This window comes from Zalophus californianus, chromosome 17 (assembly GCF_009762305.2).
Source record: "Zalophus californianus isolate mZalCal1 chromosome 17, mZalCal1.pri.v2, whole genome shotgun sequence".
NCBI lineage: Eukaryota > Metazoa > Chordata > Mammalia > Carnivora > Otariidae > Zalophus > Zalophus californianus.
Genome location: NC_045611.1, coordinates 4,408,588 through 4,427,439, shown reverse-complemented (window position 1 = coordinate 4,427,439; position 18,852 = coordinate 4,408,588). Strand labels below are relative to the sequence as shown.

At 54.2% G+C, this 18,852-nt stretch overlaps 1 protein-coding gene across 2 annotated transcripts in view; it reads left to right on the top strand.

Annotated features, from left to right (window-relative positions):
- The window catches only part of ATP2C2 (ATPase secretory pathway Ca2+ transporting 2), a 62,481-nt gene that overhangs the window by 40,780 nt on the left and 2,849 nt on the right, over positions 1–18,852 (top strand). Inside the window, exons 11-26 of one of the 2 annotated variants that reach the window (XM_027618608.2) lie at positions 1,945–2,011; positions 5,766–5,890; positions 6,023–6,120; positions 6,973–7,074; positions 7,981–8,070; positions 8,711–8,812; positions 10,862–11,018; positions 12,222–12,392; positions 13,126–13,223; positions 13,316–13,366; positions 14,273–14,439; positions 15,264–15,332; positions 15,424–15,540; positions 16,679–16,826; positions 18,114–18,212; positions 18,304–18,445. In XM_027618608.2, coding sequence (XP_027474409.1) covers positions 1,945–2,011; positions 5,766–5,890; positions 6,023–6,120; positions 6,973–7,074; positions 7,981–8,070; positions 8,711–8,812; positions 10,862–11,018; positions 12,222–12,392; positions 13,126–13,223; positions 13,316–13,366; positions 14,273–14,439; positions 15,264–15,332; positions 15,424–15,540; positions 16,679–16,826; positions 18,114–18,212; positions 18,304–18,445 — 1,803 coding nt within the window. Of the gene's footprint in view, positions 1–1,944; positions 2,012–5,765; positions 5,891–6,022; positions 6,121–6,972; positions 7,075–7,980; positions 8,071–8,710; positions 8,813–10,861; positions 11,019–12,221; positions 12,393–13,125; positions 13,224–13,315; positions 13,367–14,272; positions 14,440–15,263; positions 15,333–15,423; positions 15,541–16,678; positions 16,827–18,113; positions 18,213–18,303; positions 18,850–18,852 lie in introns of those variants that run through there. The other variant, XM_027618607.2, reaches the window with a different exon arrangement.

The following is an 18,852-nucleotide window of genomic DNA, read 5'->3' as shown; positions in this document are numbered from 1 at the left end:
TTGGCTATAAGTGCTCAGAGTTGGCTAAACCACTAACTTTACCGTTGTGAAGGAGCTCTATGCCTTCTTCCCTCCTTCCCATCCTGTTTTGTCCTGGAGCCATAATGGAAGATGGGTCCTATCTTAACCTGCCAAGTCTGATCTCGACTAGTGGGGGTCTGAGCTGTGACAACATTTTGAGGTCATGCTCCTGCGTGGTGGCAAGGAGGACTGTGACAGATTCGTGATGGCTGCCATGGACACGGGTGGGGAATGAGGCCCATGCATTGCCATTCACTGGCCATCCTCGGGGTTGCATATTGACCAGACATCTCTGGAAGGGTAGAATGCCCACGCGGTCCTGGCTGCCCGGAGGCCTCTTTTGCTCTCTAGTGCAGGGATTGGAAACTCTAACTCCTGGACCAAAATGAGTTTGCCACCTGTTTTTGTATGGCCCACAAGCAAAGATATTCTTTTTTTTTTTTTTTTTTTTTTAGAGATTTTATTTGTTTGAGAGAGAGAGAACGTGCGCACACAAACGGGGAGGGGCAGAGGGAGGGAGAAGCAGACTCTGCTGAGCAGGGGGCCCGATACGGGGCTCGATCCCAGGATCCCCAGATCATGACCTGAGCCAAAGGCGGACGCTTAACCAACTGAGCCACGTAGGTGCCCTTAATAAATATTTGAAGAGCTGCTCTAGCATTGTGGGCGTTTTGGAACTGGGTTCCGCCGATCCCTGCAGGGCCCACAGGGGAGATGCAGGGAAGCTGTGGTGGGCTGGTCAGTGCTTAAGAACCGACTTTCCCAGGAGAGGAACGTTTGCCAGGCTCCGTGGTGTAAATACCCTCCACGTGGCCACTTTCAAACCACCCATGGACTGAAGTCACTGAGTGTGGGTTTGGGAAGAGATGTGCTGCGCCAGCCCTTGGGGGTCCCGTGGGCATGCTCCAGCTTCCGGCAGGGGCCTCCAGGGCAGGGTCGGGGCCCAGTGCCTGGGGCGGCAGGCTCAGCACCCCACCCCTATTTCTAATAGAGTTGCCCCTCCAGTCTCTGCATCTGGATTCATTTGGGTTCCAGCTGAGATTTCATTTGCCTACCACCACTAATTACTGTATGGAAAAAAACCCTAACAAATCAGGTCTTGTGACACCGCCCCCCAACACACACACACCCTACACACGTACACACATAGCTGTCACCCAGCACAGAACCTGCCCTGGCTTCCCGTTCCCTGTGATGTGAAGCTGCTGTTCCTTGGCAAGTCCTCCGAGGCTGAAGCTGGCGACTCCGCTCACCTTCCCGCCTCTTCCGACCGACCGCAAAGACAATAGCAGCCCCCAGGAGCTGTGCTGAGCACTTGGAGGGGATTGTTACCTCTTAAATCCCGAAACAACTCTTTGAGGAAGACATGGTCGTTATCCCCACCTTACAGATCCAGACACTGAGGCTGCACCTGGCGGCCCCAGAACTTCTCCCCATTGCCGGAACGTCCTGTGCATTTTCATGGGTCCCAGCGTGACTTGCACCCCTTCTGTGACCCGAGGGTCCCTCTCTGGCAAGTCCTCTAAGCAACGGGCCCATCTGCGCATCAGCAGGAGCACTCGTCAGCTGCCGCATCCCACGCCGTGGGGGTGTCCCCACACATGGGGCACCTGGGGAGAGCGTGGGGATCACCTGTAAACATTTGCAAACAGCCCGAGAGGAACCAACTGGCTGATCGTTTCCTTCTTGAACTGGCTTGGTCCTTGCCTGAAAAAGTGAAACGATTCTTTTTCGCAGGTGTGGAAGGTCTTAGAAACAGGAGAATGGTTACAATACTTGAGGTTCTTACTCGTCGCCTTATGCATCTAGTCCTGAACCTCTTAAGGGAATGAGTTAGAAACACGTTTGCATGTCTGAGGACGTACGCGTGTGCACATGTGTGCGTGCGTGTGTGCGCACATACACTTCTTGTCTCTTCCCCAGGCTTGATCATGTTCACTGGCTGGCTGCAAGGGAAGCAGCTCCTCAGCATGTTCACGATCGGGGTCAGGTAAGGGCACAGCGCCGACCTCGCCTCGCCAGGGTGGCAGGGAAGGTGGACCGATGGGGGAGCAGGACCCTGGCCCTGGGTCAGAATGCTGTGGGTTTGTTTGAAACTGTCTCTTCTGCTGGCTGATTCTGTGGCTCTGGGCAAGTGTGTTGGCCTAAACAGAGCGGAGGCCGGCCTACCCCACACGGTGGTGCCCTCGAGCGCGGCCTCTGGGGCAGGGCAGGAACTCTCTCGTGTGCCACCACCCCCTAGCTGGCCCCCCGGCCACTGTTCTTGGCCCTGCAGATACTCGTTGAGCGCCCGTTGACCCAGGGTGCTGGAGCCAGATCAGAGTTTTCGGGCTGGTAGAGAAAGTAAGTGTGAACGAGTCAAGTGAACGCTGATAAGGGTCATCATAGCTCACAGTCAAGGCTACAAAAGAAAAAGCTGCAGAGAGAGTAGAAGGGGGGGCAGGAAGAGACCTGTCCTGGAAGGGTGGCCGGGGAAGGTGCTTTGAGGGGTGGGAGCGGAAACGAGGAGAAGCCTGCTCGAAAAGGCAGGAAGGGGGTTCAACGGGGAGGGCCCCACCGCGATGGGGGGTGGGACCGAGCTGGGGGCCTCTGGGGACACCAGGAGGGACTGGCTGGGCTCCATGAGCAGAACTACACAGTGGAGTTGGGTAGAGGGCACATGGCGCTAGTCGCTTATGGGTCCCTTTACTCCTGATTCTAAAAAACATCAGCCGAGCCCTCCACATGGCATGCTGGGCCATTGCTACCCTTGTTTTGGAAACGTGTTGGCCATTCTTGACATGGACACAGGAGGTGACAGGGCTGTGAGCCCTAGCTGGCTGCAGCCGAGAGGGGGCCCCGGGGGGCGTGGGGAGCTGGCTGTGGAATGTGGGGTTCGAGGCCAGCACGCGCATCCTGGAAGAGTGGGTCAGTGTAGAGTAGGGGTCTCCAGAATTAGCCTAAGGATGGGAGGGTCCCGGCGAAAGTTTGTTCACTGGTGCCCTGATTCGGTGGGTCTGGGGTGGGGGAGAGGCTGAGATTCTGCATTCCTGACAAGCTCCCTGGGGTACTAATGCTGCGGTAAGTGGTGGCCCAGTTGCAGCTCCTGCAAGAGGCAGGGCCAGGGAAGAAGGTTGAGCCCCTGACAAGAGTGCTCAGGTGACTGAGCCTTCAGAGGCAGGTGTGGTGGAGGAGGGACAGAGGAGCCTGAGCCCTGGGGTGGACTTCCAGAAAAAGCAGAGCACTCAGAAGCCGTGACACCTAAGAATGTCCCCCAAATAATGGCACTTTCCATTCCCACTTTATAAACCATAGAAAGTTCTTTATGAGCCAAGATGACTGTTTTCAAGTAACAGAAAAGGCCCCCATGACCCTCCCTGCCCGCCCTTCCCAGTACCATTTGCTGGTTCCTTCTGGTTCCAGGTCTCCACGTCCCTTCCCTCCCACTTCTCCCACTAGATCCACGGTACGCTTGCCATCCAGAGAAAACTTACTCTGCCCGTTTCACTTGTGACTTTGCAAAGATGAACATTTTTAGCGGAGTCAGCTGCTCGGAATCACTGCATCAGAAGGTAGAAATAGCAGGATAGCTGGTGAGGAAGAGATTCTCCAAAAGAAGTAACTTGAGAATTGGTCTTTTAAACACTTTATCCTAATTCCCTCTGCCTCAAGTGACATTCAAGATGATCCAAAGTATACTCGCTTTTCCTGGCCCATGCTAATCTTTATTAGTTTGTAGATTAATTTTTTATTATCATGCAAGCGTCCAAGTACCTGTAAAAATGCCCTTCCCACACCATATGGGGGAAAGTCCTCGTGCTAGCCCTCTGCAAATGTTTGCTTAGCTAGTCTTGTCAACCTGTGCCATAAAACCAAGGAAGCCTTCTTGCTGTCACCATAGAAACTGGGCACAGCCCCTTGACCAAATTCAGTAATCCTGGTTCATAGAACTTGCCCCTGAATGTTCCATTGTTTCCAGAGAAAAGGCCTCCATTCATGTACCGTATTTCTTTGATTCTAAGACGCACTTTCTTTTTTCACACTTCTCTGAGGACAGACTGCCTCTTACAAATGAGGAGACAAGAGAGCGCCCTGTGTTTAATTAATTGGCAGCATTTTTTCTTTCTGAGTGGTACACAGATAATGGTCCCCTTCACCATCAGCCATGTCTTAGCTTAGATGAAACAGGATAGCCATGTGTGACACAGCCAGGCTTTCTGACGGTGAGGCGAGCCCGTAGGACACTCGTCGTGTGCTGGGCCGGCGCGGCTCTAGCCCCGTGCTGTATACGTGCAGGCATCCCTCGTTTTATGGTGCTTTGCAGATCCTGCGTTTTTCACCATGTCAAGGTCTGTAGCATGCCTGTGTTAAACAAGTCCATTGGGCCATTTTTCCCAATAGTATTAGGTCATTTCACATCTCTGTCATATTTTGGTAATTCTCGCAATATCGGAGATGTTTTCATTGTCATTTTTTATGGCAATCTGTGATCAGTGGCCCGGTGTGCTGAAAGCTCAGGTGATTGTCAGCAGTTTTTAGCAATAAAGTATTTTTAAATTAAATTCTACACATTGGGTTTTTAGACATGATGCTCTTGCACACTTAATAGATGACAGTGCAATATAAACATAACGTTTATGGCCACCGGGGACCAAAAGGTTCATCTGACTCACTGTATTGGGACAGTCACTTTATTGTGAGGGTCTGAAGCTGAACCCACAGTACCTGTGAGGCGTGCCTGTATTCACTCATTCCTATCTGTTTGTCCAGCAAATATTTGCTGAATGCCTACAGGGCTTTGCTGGATGTCCTGGTGCAGAGGGTGAGCCGTAATGGGATGTGGCTGGCCGCGCTCCCCCACAGCTCTGCCCAGAGGCACCCTCTCCAGTCTGGCCCCAAAACTCCAGCCTCCCCCACTGGCTTGAGGTCAGCCTGAAGCCCCACTGCAACTGCTCAGGGGTGTGGAATGGGAAATCAGTCTGCCATGATGTTCTGGAACCGAATCTGAGGCAGAAAGAGCCCCTCCTTAACATCCCATCACCTGTTGACAAACCTCCCACAAGAAGGGATCCACCCTCTTTATCCCAATTCAGATTCCCAAGAGAGAAGCTCACTAGTTCAGCTGGGATCGCATGTTGTCTTCTAAACCAATCAGCCGTGGCTATGTGAGGGTGGGGTCACACGGTACAGAAAGAGTTGGAGCGATAATGATGAAACGAACGGACACCCAAATGGCTCTGCTACAATAGTCAGAGGCACAGCTTTGTCACTCTACCTCCCTTCAACCTTAATTTCCTCGTTTGGCTTCCTCACCAGAAGCATCTACACAACGAGACCAGAAAAGTGAAAATCAGGGGAGTCAGGGAGGATCCTCTGAGCCAAAAAATTATATATACCACTTACTGCCTAATTCTGGAAATTTCTTTCATAGGACCCAAAAGCCTTTCTCTCTAATAAACAATAGTAATTTAAGTGCAAAAGTGCTTTAAGAGGCCAAACAACTGAGGGACTAATTTATGCTATAGTGTGGATGTCTGATAGGGGAGGTCCATTCCCAAGAGCAGGGTTTTGCAACAGGAGAACTCAGAGCCGTGGATGCTGGAGGAGACGGGTGTATCATGGGATTGGGAACAGAGACTAGAATGGGGATGTTGGGGGCACCAGAGACATGCCTCACCAGGTCAAAGTGTTGGCGACCCCAGTTGGGAATCACGTCCTCCTTCAGTGCATGTGTTAAAGGTGACCCATGTGGCCTTTTGATCCAGCCTGGCTGTGGCTGCCATTCCCGAGGGTCTGCCTATTGTCGTCACGGTTACGCTGGTCCTGGGAGTGCTGCGGATGGCCAAGAAGCGCGTCATCGTGAAGAAGTTACCAATCGTGGAGACCTTAGGTAAGGGACTCTGCTGGTTGGAATCTTGTAAGTGGGATTGAAGGAGTGGCCGTTCAGCCGGGCTGTTTCATTAGCCTGAGGATGAACAGTGCTGGTTTCTCTTTCCTCTGAACTGGGGTTGCCTCGTGCCAGGTTGCTGCAGTGTCATCTGTTCGGATAAGACAGGGACGCTGACCGCCAATGAGATGACCGTCACCCAGCTGGTGACGTCCGATGGGCTCCATGCTGAGGTGAGCCCCGTGCCGCGGACCTTTTCCTTCCTAAAAGTACACGGAATCTTCTAGAAAGCAATAAGGAAGAGACAAAAATGGGTTATTGTACAGTTTCCTTGCTACAAACAGCAGCAAGGAACGTGACCAAGTTAAGGGAGCCTACTTTATTTTTTTGCGATTATCTTTTAATAATAATCTCGTTACATGACGTAGAAGCAAAGAAGCAGTTGCCCATAACAGCCTGTGATAAACTAACCATGACGGTCCCCTGGGGTTTTTCAGTCTCTCCCCTGTGCCTCTGGCACAGTCGCAAGCCCCCGGAACGTGCTTGTGTATCCTGCGGGGCGTTTCACAGAACTTCCAGACGAAGGTGTCAGCAGTGACATCTCACGGGCCAGGGCCTGTTTTCGTAGATAGAATTTTGCCGGCCGGCTGGCGCACCCTTTGGTTTACATGTTGTCCGTCGACGGCTCCCTTTGTGCCCCAGCCACAGGGCAGCATGGCCCTGACAGGCTGCGTGGGCTGCAAAGGCTTACACATCTGCTCTCTGGCTCCCTAGGGGAAGGTTTGCCCCCCTCTGTGCTAGAACGTAAGCTCTCTTGTGTGCTATCACTTCGTTTTCTGAAGCACAATTTTCCCTGGCTCCTGAATATCCCGTTGAGGAAGCTTTCCGCGGTTTCTAAAGCATGGCCCTTTTTGAGGTTTTCTGATGAATAAAAGTGCAGGGAACATCCTCATGCTTAAAGCCTTTTTTGTGGGTAGGAGTCTGTCCCTGGGGTGGGTCCCCCAGAAAAGAGATGATAGGACAACCCCGGGGGGAAGGGTCTTATTGACACGCGGTGACATCCTCTCTGCGGCTTTGCCCTGCAGGTCAGCGGAGTTGGGTATGATGGCAAAGGGACTGTCTGTCTGTTACCCTCAAGGGAAGTCATTAAGGAGTTCAGCAACGTCTCGGTGGGGAAATTAGTAGAGGTGAGTGTCAAAAGCCCCACGGTGGAAATACGCTTTTAAGAGGAACTGATGGGGATTCGCCCTGAAGAGATGGCCAGCTGGTTCTTGGCGACACCTGGGCCACACCCCCGGGGGTCAGGTGTCCCAGTGGCCCAGAAACAGGTGGAGACCCTGGAGGTGAGAGAAGAGCTATATTCTCTGTCCTCCCTACCTGCTGGAAAAGCTTTAAAGAGACACCTGCCTAGAGAAGGTACTCAACGAAGGTTGGACAGTGAGCCGGGTTGCGTTGTCGATATGAGCAATATTAGCTGGACTCGTCCCTCCCACACGCGGGGTGCCCTCCGAGGTCCAGATCGAGATGTTGTCTAACGGGCTCATGGAGGTGACGGGAGTGTCCAGGATCACCCAGCCAGTGAGGGAGGGAGCCGGGATTCACCTCCACGCTCTTTTTGTGTGTTTCTTTCCTTTTTTTAATTATCATTTTTTATTGAGATGTAAGTCCTATAGCACAGAATTCACCCCTTTAAATTGTACTAGTCCAGTGGCTTTAGTACATTCACAAAGTTGGGCAGCCACGGCTGCGTCTAATTTCAGGATAGCTCATCACCCCAAGCGGAAACCCGTACCCATTAGTGGTCACCCCATCACTCCAGCCTCCCCACCCCCCATGATACTGCCTTACAAGGGCCTTGTGACAGTCAGCGCTCAGCAGAATCAGTAAATATTTACGGTGTTTCTTTTGAAGAGCGGGGGCTCTGATGTACTTTGAGGAGTAGATCTTGTCCTTCACCCCCAGCCCAGCCCCCGCCCCCAAAATAGGTCAAGCCTTCAGCATGTGACTTTTTCACGTGGATGAGTGAGCCCAGGACCCCAAGGGGTGCCCGCTCTGAATATTAACTACAGACGTTCAGAAATCCCCCCTTTCAGGCAGGCTGTGTGGCCAACAACGCCATCATCAGAAAAAACGCCATGATGGGACAGCCCACGGAAGGTGCGCTGATCGCCCTGGCCATGAAGGTAGGGACCCTCTGATGGTCTGCACCGGGAGTTCTTGCACTTGGGGCTGAATTAGTGGCAGAATTTGAGCTCGTGTCTGAGCAGATGAGGAATGGGGAAGCTTAGTAATAACAGGAGAGAGTGGCCTCAAACGTCCTCGGGCAGTCACTGACATGCCATGTGGTTCTGGAACATTCTCCATGCCACCCTTCCTGGCAATCCCGTACGAATCCTCGGGTGCCCTGTGGCTCAGATCCCATGGAGGTGCTGGGGAGACAGAGGAATGCAACCCACCTGGCAGCCCCTGAGCTCCCCCTCCAGGAAAGACCCCTTCCTTTTAGCACATTCGACTGATTGCAGGACTCTGAGGTCAGACCCTGAGTCTGGGACTTGGCAGAAATACCCCCACTCTGTGGCCAGTGCCACGTGCAGAATGACTACCCCTGGATGCCAAAGGGGTGGGCAGTGGGGTGGGGTGCCAGAATTTAGAATTTTTTCTCCGGGTGGGACATTTCATTTGAAAGCAAATGGCCTTTCTCTGTGAGGTTGGATTTCTCATCTGCCGGAAATGGTTTGAATCATGAATAATTTAAGTGCTGTGCACTTTGCATAGAGATTGGTTTAGGATGACTCTCTGGGAGCTTGCATGTTATTATCCTAGATGGACTTAAGTGATACTAAAGATTCATATGTGAGAAAAAAAGAGATTCCATTCAGTTCGGAGCAGAAATGGATGGCAGTAAAGTGCAGCCCCAAGAATGAGGTGAGTTTGCTTCTCTGCCCCTTCCCACCCTCTCCCCTACACCCCAGAGGAACGAAAATGCAGGCATCAAGCAGGAGAGTTTAAAGCTCCTAGCTTCTATGAAGTTTCAAATACATGAAAATACATTTGATAGCAATTAGATCATTGATTATCTTGGGTTCTCTTCTGAGATTTGTCTGAAACAGTAGTTCTCAGAGTGGGGTTTCTGGACCAGCAGCATCCCCTGGGAATTTGTTAAAAATGCAGATTCTCAGGCTCCACGCAGAACCTCAGAGTCAGAAATATCAGGAGTGCGGGGCGCCTGGGTGGTTCCTTGGTCAAGCATCTGACTCTCGTTTTTGGCTCAGATCGTGATCTCAGGGTCATGAGATTGAGTCCTCTCTCAGGCTCCACACTGAGCGCAGAGTCTGCTTGAGAGTCTTTCCCCTCTCTCCCCACTCTGCTTCTCACCCTGCTCGCAATCTCTCTTTCTCTCTCTCAAATAAATAACGAACGAACGAACGAACGAAAGAAAGAAAGAAAGATAGAGAAAGAAAGAGAAAGAAAGAGAGAGAAAATCTTTAAAAAGAAAATCAGGAGTAGAGCCAGTAACTTGTGTTTGCTGGGAATTTTGATGCACGCTCCTACCATTGACAGTGACCACCCCCCCTGCTACCTTGGGGGTTTTTTTTCACACCCTGGTGCCGAGTTCTTCACAGGTACGAGCACCTTTGATCATCACCAGGTGGGGACAGTCCTTCCTTCCTGAAGGGGGATCAGGAGGCACATCCCAGCACCCAGCACAGACAGTGTGAACAGTGAGCTCACATATCACATGGGTGCATATAGACGCGCATGTGTGTGCACCTGGTTTGAGTGACCATAGGAACATAGACCAAACTATTCATGGCTACCCTGCTTGGGGATGACAGTTGACTTCTTTTTCCCCTCTTTTTCTTTTTTAACCTTCTGTAGCTTTTCAGATCTTCTACAATAAAAGGGTTTGTTTTTTTTTTTTTTTTAGTTTTTTTGTATTGCTTTCCACCTTTTTCTCCAGCCCTTTACTTCTCTCCTATTCTTTCTGGAACCTGTCACATCTTGCTCGTGCTGAGATTCCTCCTCTGTTGTTCAGGGTAGTGGGCGGCTTGGCCAGCACGTTTCAGACCTTTGCTATGAGTAGATGGGTGTACAAATACTCTCTGCTTAAAAGGGGTTACAGATTTTTTAAATGTTTTAATAACTTCAAATCTTTTTTTTTCTCCAAAGACAATAGTAATATATTCTCATTGAAATAAATTATGGAAGTATGACTTTAAGAATGGGAGCTCCTTAAAACCCTGCCCCTCTTCTCTCCTGACCCATCACCAACCCCCCCACCCCGGACCCAGCAGTCTGGAATGGAATATTCCAGGTTCTAAATATGCACACAGCAACATATGGGGTGGTAGTTTTAAAACTAGGTCGTGCTGTAGATAGTGTTTGTAATTTGCTTTTTTTTCCCTTACGGTGATGTCTTAGACACCTTTCTGTATCCCGTTCATACAAGCTCATTCCCTGCCCGCCATGAGCATTCAGGCTCAGTGCTCATGCCGGGGACAGAGTGACCCACACTGGCACAGCACCTTCTGCCCAGAGCTTACCATCTACAGGAGATGGAGCTTAAATACACAGGAAAACAGTTAGGGGCTTGTTTGGGTTCCCTTTTATGAGCCATGGGCAGCGGTGAGCACAACAGAAATGGTACGTGCCCGTTAAATAGACATCTAGCACGCAATCCCACACATAGAGGTGTAACGGTGCCTGGGGGTTGACCGGTTCGTGAAATGCACTGACATTAACAAGGGACTTCACATAGAGTCGGGTGCGGATCAAAGATCCACCTCCATCCTTCTATGGGCTGTGTGGTATTCTGTCATGTGGCTTTCCTGTAATTTATCTAACCCATCCTGTATTGGTAAGCAATAACGGTCCACTAGAAATAGCCCCACCGTGAGCATCGCTGTGTGCACGAGGTGACAGTCACCAAGAGCTGAAGCATCCAATGACAGCGGACTTTTTTTCTTTTCCAAGGACCAGGAAGACATTTACTTCATGAAGGGGGCCTTTGAAGAAGTGATTAATTACTGTACCATGTACAACAATGGAGGCATCCCCCTGCCACTGACACCCCAACAGAGATCCTTCTGCCAGCAGGAAGAGAAGAGGATGGGGTCACTTGGCTTGCGTGGTCAGTACCTTTGGTCCCCAGCCCCGAGCTTTAAGTTCAAGTGCACCACTGACTTTAAAGTGCATTGATGCAGGGTTCTTAAGTAAGGGGATTGATCAGAGCAGCAGTCGGGTGGTGTGCTAATGAAAGTAAGGCAAAAGGGGAATTAATGGGCAGATGAAAGACAGACAGCCACCCCCCCCCCCACCCACCCCCAGCAAGCCCAGCCACCAAATGACACCTGTTAGTCCAGACGCAGCTCATGTGTGTGAGAAAGGCTGGTGCCTCCCTGCTGACGTTTCTAAGACAGATGAAGGAGGCGTACCAGAAACACTGATTTTCCTCATTGGTCTTCTTGCTCATTGCTTACCATCAGGAAAACCCAAAGCTCTTTGAAATCAAGGCAGACATTTCATTCCTTGGCCATTTCCAGTTTTCCGCACCAGGGGCAACACCTCCCCTGATGAGCCGAACATTAAAGCTCACGTTTCCCAGAGTGCCATTTGTCAGCCCGTCCACTGTCGGAGGAAGTATTTAAAAACACTCTGGAACCCTTGTCTTCTCTCTCTGGGGAAAATGAGAAGCTTTGGGCCGGGTGCCAGTTGCCTTGGTTTTTCCCTTCAGGAAAGAGACATGATAAATTGCTAGCAGCTTGCTGACAAGCGTACAAGGTGAGGATGTCCCAGTCTGCTGAGATGGAGCCAAGCAGGGTGGGGAGGGTAGCTTTGGGAAAGGGAGGAAGGGCACCATGGCCCCTCCAGTATCAGGAAAGTGACAAAGTAAGGTCATTCTCACAACACCCCCTCTGGGAGCACTGGTTCCCCAGAATCAAGGCCAGGACAAGCCAGCACACAGAGCCTGTACCCCGTAGTGCCCTCCTGCACCTTTTCTTCCCCTGCAGCTCCTCCCCTACAAGGGCAGGTGGCAACAGCAAAGACAAGAAGAGCTGTTCGGACCGTGCCATTGCATGTCAGCTCGCAGATTTCCTTCTGGTCCCTCTGGTTGGGGTGTGGTTGGGATTGATACCACCAGCGGACGAGTGTCTTACTTTCTGCTGGTCAGGTTGTCTCTACATTTCTCTCTACCTCGGGGCCAGCCATCCAGAGCCCCGGGGAGCCCCGCGCAGGCAGAGGAGGATCAGGGCTGTAGAGGGGCCGGGCTGACTGGGGACTTCACGGCCCTCGGCCCCCGGTGGACCCTCTGTGGCTCTTGGTGTCTCCTCAGTGCTGGCCCTGGCCTCTGGGCCCGAGCTGGGGAGGCTGACTTTCCTGGGGCTCGTCGGCATCATCGACCCTCCGAGGGCTGGCGTGAAGGAAGCAGTGCAGGTGCTCTGTCAGTCGGGCGTGTCGGTGAAGATGATAACGGGCGACGGCCTGGAGACCGCCTACGCCATAGGTAAGCGGGGAGGGCGGGCGGCCGGTGGGTCCTCGTCGGGACTGCGCTCGGTGACTGTGAGCTTCGAGGACCAGCGCTCCACCTTCACACGGTTGGCCCTAAAATGTTGGCAGGTCCTCCGAAGGGGGCAGAGCCTTAGTGCCCACTGACAACCTCCCGCGTGCTGGGAGCCTTTATCCCCGAGCTTGCTTCCTCTTCCCAGGCAGCGTCATTCCTGGTGTTCACTTCTGGGCTGGCTTCTGCTGCGTGCCGTGTGCCCACAAGTCACTGAACCACTCTGACCTCCAGGCTCTTCGCCTGCAGAGGGCCAGTAGCCCTCCTGTGATTCTACTTACTGATATAATGAGGGAGTCACACCTTGGTCTGCTCCCTGCCCTATCTCAAGGCACCCGGCCCCGAGAAAAGATCAGAGGCTCTGGAATCAGACAAAACCACATCTGGTTCCAGCATCACCCCTCACCAGCTCTGTGACCTTGGGGAAGTCCCTGCCCTCCCTTGCCTTGCCTTTAAAGCAGGGATAACAAGGCCTCTGTTGCAAGTTAATTGCGTGGATGGCATCGAGATCATGTGACAGGGCAGGTGCTCAGTGCATGATGCCATCATGGTTTTCTTCTCGTCATTCTCTGTGGCCCGGGCAGGGACCGGGGGGCAGGCAGGGGCAGTGAGGGGCGGGCGCGGGAGCGGTCTCAGGCTTGGGAGCAAGTGCTCAGAACGGATTCTCGGCACCGTGCAGGAAGGAACATCGGCCTTTGCAATGGGAAGCTGAGAGCCATGTCCGGGGAAGAGGTGGACAGTATGGAGCAGGAAGAGCTGACTGAGCGCGTCGGAAAGGTGGGTTCCTCCTAGGGGGTTTCACTGCGGGGGAGGGGGGGAGTTTCAGCTCCAAGTTCATGGATTCCGCTCTTCTGCGCCTCTGTGTCCAGGTATCTGTGTTCTTCAGGACCAGCCCAAAGCACAAGCTCAAAATCATAAAGGTAAGCTGGGTGCCTCATTTGTCTGTTAGGGTCAGTCCAGGACGATGGAGGGCTCTGCTCCAGGGCTGGTCCAGGGCCCAAGCTGGCGGGAGCCTCGGCCGTCCTCCAACTGTGGGGAGGAGAACAGGGGGACCTTTGCCACATACACCAAAAACAGGAGCGGGGATTGGGTGGTGCAGAGAGAAAAATAAAAAGCAGCTAGCCTCTGTTAGCCGAGTGCTCTTTGGCATCATTCTCATTACTTACTTCCAGGCCTCAGTTTCCCCATCTGTAAACAGAGGGTAGTTTGAATGATGTCAGCTAATTCCCAAGGCTGGTGAGCGGATGAGAGGAGGCCAGGCCTGGGAGTGCCTGGCGCAGCGCCTGGCACGCGGCGGGCGCCCAGCCGAGAACGGGTGTGGCTTTCTGTCGCGCAGGGAGGAGGGCCCTGCTGCTGCGCTCGGCCTCCCACCTGCACGCGCTTGGAAGATGTGCTCTGTAGCTCCGGGCCGTTTTATCCTTTATGCTATTTGGGGGGTTTTAGTTCTCGGGAGCAAATCTCTCTGCACAGTATTCCTAAGAGAAAACATTAGTACTTGGCACTGCATGGTTTCAGGGGTAAGGTGACTTTTCTTTCTTAATGGAGATGGACAACACGCATGAGCCTCACACCCGCGGTCTTACTGTCGCTCTCAGGGGAGGAGGGACAAGTTGCCCACACTTTGCCAATGGAGAAGCTGAGGCTGAGAGGTTCAGGGCTTGCCCAATTCCCACAGCTGGTGCAGGTGGGGCTGGGGTTCAGACTCCAGCCAGCTGACTCGAGAGAGGGGCTTCTGCTGTTGGCCATGCGGTGGGAGAGGCAGAGCATCCAGAGAGAAGCAAGGTTCTGGAAGGGCTGCAACCTTCACTCGCCTCTTCCTTACCAAGGCTTTGCAGGAATCGGGGGCAATCGTAGCCATGACAGGGGACGGGGTGAATGATGCGGTTGCCCTGAAGTCCGCGGACATCGGCATTGCCATGGGGCAGACGGGGACAGACGTTAGCAAAGAGGCTGCCAGCATGATCCTCGTGGACGATGACTTCTCAACCATCATGTAAGTTGCTCCGTAGGTGTTTTGTTTTGTTTTTTAGTGGCAGAAATGCCCGGCGTAACCAGCTGCCCACCCCCCAAATCTGTTCTGCTAGAGATACGGGTGTCCCAGGCACACACAGCACCTGGGGGGATGCTACAGACACGTGCAGCAGACCCTACTTGCAGCCCGAGGGTGCACCTGGCGGGAGGGCCGGGATCAGGTGCGCAGATGGAGGCACATGCCCGTGCGGTCGCTGCAGCAGCATTTATGGGGATATCCTAGACCACCCTAGCTGCCAACAGCGAGAGCAGGAGTACTCCGAGGCTATTAAAAATGATGCTTTGAGGGATGTATCAAAGACACAGAAATGCTCACACTGTAGTGTTAAGTAAAAACCACTAAAAGTGAATATGCGTGGTTTGAGTCTAGGGTCGTGTTTGCACCGACACGGATGTTTCACGCGTTGACGGAGATGAGGCAGGAATGTCTGCATTGCTGATGTGATCTCGAGCTGCCAGGATGACAAAGCACCTGTTTTCTTGCTTCACTTTTTTGTTTTCTTAAAAAAAATTTTGCCTGCCCTCTAGATCTAATTTTAATCCGTTCTAGTTAAGTCTTTCCTCATAAATGAATTGAAGTAATTGGGGGTGGGAGAGCCCGAGGGCGCCGGTCAGGACATCATTGTCCTCCGGGGGCATGGCCTGGAGCAGCGAGGGGAAACAGGAAGTGGTGCCCAAGCACGAGGCCATCTCTGGTGACATCGCTTCCTGTTGCGGCTAACGCAGGTGCCTGAACCTTTCCACCAGGGCCATCTTTGTGCATAAGCACTTTCTCCTCTCCTGCAGGAATGCGGTGGAGGAAGGCAAGGGGATTTTTCATAACATCAAAAACTTCGTCCGGTTTCAGCTGAGCACGTAAGTCGAGGCCAGCAGCTCCTAGTGCCGTCAGGTGCTGTGCGCCCGTCTCGCAAGCAGCCATCGACCGTGCCCTGTGTGTGCCCCGCAGGAGCATCTCAGCCTTGAGCCTTATCACTCTGTCCACGGTGTGCAACCTGCCCAGCCCCCTCAACGCCATGCAGATCCTGTGGATCAACATCATCATGGACGGGCCACCAGCACAGAGGTGAGGCTCCGGGTTGGCCGGGAAAGTGCGCCATTTCCACCGGGCTGCCCCCCTCTGCAGCCTCGGGCCCCTGCACAGAGTGTGGGTGCAAACACAGTCACTGTCCCCAGGAGTCCTAGAACACTTGACTATGGTGCATGAGGAAGATGGACAGCGGCATGCCCTGGGCGTGGGAGGAAGGGCCTGTGTGGGCAGCCAGGGTCGGTGGGGGATGCTGTCCCTGTACAGCTCCAGGGCTCAGCCCCTCTCTTCAGGTCACCACCTCTGAGAAGTCCTCCCTGAGTACTCTAACAAGCAGCCTCCTGGCTCTCATTCATCTCCCTGCTTTATATTTCCCTAGGGGAGAAAATATACACGTATGTCCTTGTCTCTAAGATCCGTCTCCCCTTGGGCAAGGTTTGTGGTTATGTTCCCGACAGTATCCCCAGCTCCTAGAAGAGTGCCTGGCACACACGGGCCGGCCAATGAGTGAGTTGTTGGATGGATGGATCAGAAGGGAGTGTCAGGCTAGCCGAATGGTGCAGGAGAGAGAATGACGTCTGCCGGGGCACAGTGTTGTTTCATCTGATTATATTTGATACATATTACGTTACTAATATTAATTCAGTATCACCAGTTGCAGCTGCCAAGGGCAAGAGTCCTCTTTTTATGCTAGGAATGGGGCCAGGAGTGAAGCGGGGTCCCCCCCACTGCCCTCCGCTGCTGTAGCCCCAACGCCACTGTTTCAGTCTGCTCAGTCAGTGAGGGGCTCTGTGGTGGATCCCATTTCTCCAGCCCGCTGGGGGACGCGGGGTGGTTCCAGGACTGTGGTGTGGCCAACCCCAGGGGAGGTTTTCTTCCACTGAGCTCAGGGATGGGTGGAGGGTAGGGCTGCCCGTGGGGCCCAGGCTGGGGGGGGGGGGGGGCGCGCACCATGGAAGGGGCTGGGCTGTTAGGGCCCCGGCTTGCGTGGACAGCCTGGAGGCGCTGGGCCCCAGCTCCCTGAGCCCCACAGCCCCGCTGTGCCTATGGAACTGACCAGGGAGCCTGGAAGGTTCGTGCTCCACTCCAGATGTGCTTGTTCAGCCGCTGCCCAGCTGTCTGAAGTGACTCTTCTCAGTGGTTTACGTCAGGGCGCCCCATGTCTTGTTCCGAGCAGCTTGGGGGTAGAGCCGGTGGACAGAGACACCCTCCAGCAGCCCCCACGGAACGTCAAGGACACCATCCTCGGTAGAGCCCTCATCCTTAAGATCCTCCTGTCGGCTGCCGTCATCATCAGCGGGACCCTCTTTATCTTCTGGAAAGAGGTGAGGCAAGTCCTCCCTGACTCATTAAGCCGGTATTCGCGAAGCCCCTGACTGCGAGACTCGGGGCCGGGGCTGTGGACAGTCCCTGCCCCGCCGTGGGGCACAGGCTCCGACCGGGGAGACGCGTGTACACGTACAGGGGCTGTCAGCGAGGGAAGGCAGGGGAGCAGGAGCTGTCCGCAGAGGGGGGCGGGGGGGGGGGCAGGAGGCCTCCCAGGCGTGGAAAAGAAATGAGATTTTACTCTAAACGGGACCCGATGCCGCTTTCTGTTCTCACGGCAACAACTTGAAATTTACGGAAAGGAAGTTTATTCCCTGGAGGGGATTATTTGCAGGAACTCATGGGCCACCTATTGGTGGCCCCCGTGCCAACATGCAGTGCTCTGGCTGGAGAACCGGGCAGGTGCCACGTGCAACAAGAGGGACGGGACACGGGGTCCCCCACAGATTCTCAGTTTTTCTCCAGAGGAGCGGCCCTGCTTTTTCCCAAATTCTCACCTGCCAGGCAGGTGAGGCCTCACCTTCCTCCAGCCTGTGTGCTGCACTTGGTGGGGACAGGGACCCAGGCCCTCCTGGGCTCACACAGCGGCCCTCAGCATCGGGTCCCCACAGCAGCCTCCACCTCTCCAGGACCTTGGGGGAAATGCAGATTCTTAGGCCTCCACCAGGACTCCGGAGTCGGGCTCTAACTCACATGCACCCCCCGCCACCAGGGGAGTCTGCAGAGAATCCTGGTCCAGCCGACAAGCCCAGGCAGGGAGAAGTTTGGGTGAGAATGTGCGTCTCTCTCACCTGCGGCTCCAGGCCCGGCCCTGAGAGGTCAAGGGGAACGAGACCTGCCTCAGGTCCTGAGCAGCAGTGCGCGAACCAGGGAGGGTCTCCGTTCCCTATCTTCCTCTAGGAAGGGATGTTCTGCTCAGGGGCTGAAGCTGTAGCAATGTCCCCTCCCAGGAGACAGGGTCACCTGCTGGAGGGAGGGACATTCCCTTTCTCTGCACAAGGTTTCAGCTCGGGTGTGGGAGGCAGCCAAAGTTCCTGGAGGAGGACTGCTGGCCCCCCCAGCTGTCGGGGTTGATGGGGAGGGTCCTGAGACCCATGTCCCCTGTTACATCAGCCGCTGCCAGCCCGAGGGGAGGTTCCGGTCAGTTCCCGGTAAGGGTGCTCCCCGCGGGGCAGTTCAGGCCCACGCTGGAGTTGCTGTTCCCTTGGCTCGAGGACGACGACGAGTTCATTGCGGGAAGCGCACAGCCTTCCTGGACCCGCTCAGCCCATGCCTTTGTGTTCCAGATCCCCGCAGACAGGGCCAGCACCCCACGCACCACGACCATGACCTTCACCTGCTTTGTGTTCTTTGACCTCTTCAACGCCTTGACCTGCCGCTCTCAGGTGAGCCCCGGGCTGCCTTCTCCTCCCTTCCCGGCAGGACCCAATCCTGTTCTCAGAAGCGCTGACGACACGCGCCCTCCTCCTCCCGCAGACCAAGTTGATATTTGAGATCGGTTTTCTCCGGAACCCCATGTTCCTGTACTCGGTGCTGGGGTCAATTCTGGGGCAGCTGGCCGTGATTTACATCCCGCCCCTGCAGAAGGTCTTCCAGACGGAGAACCTGGGCGCACTCGGTGAGTGGGAGGGGTCAGCACCTGCCCCCCCCGCCCCCGCCTGTGCCCTGTGGTGGGCACGGAGAGGCACCGCGGGCAGCAGGGGACGCGGCCTCCTGGCCTTGTGCCAAGGCTGGCAGCTCGGAGCATATACAGCAAGGCCCCGGGTCTGCACCGTGGGGGGCAAGTCTGGGCTCATTCTGCCCCCAGTGGCAATGGGCACCATGTTCGTACTGAAATGTTGGCAACGGGCAGCCAGGGAAGGTTCTGTGGGGTCAGGGCAAGGTCTAGGGATTGACCCACTGGAACGAGTCAGTGTGGGGTGCCCGGGGCGCCCGAAGCAGGGGTTGGGGCATCTGCCCTCATGCTGGATGAGAGGAGGGATGAGGGTCCTGTTCTGAGGTGGGTAACACCTGCCCCTCCGCCAA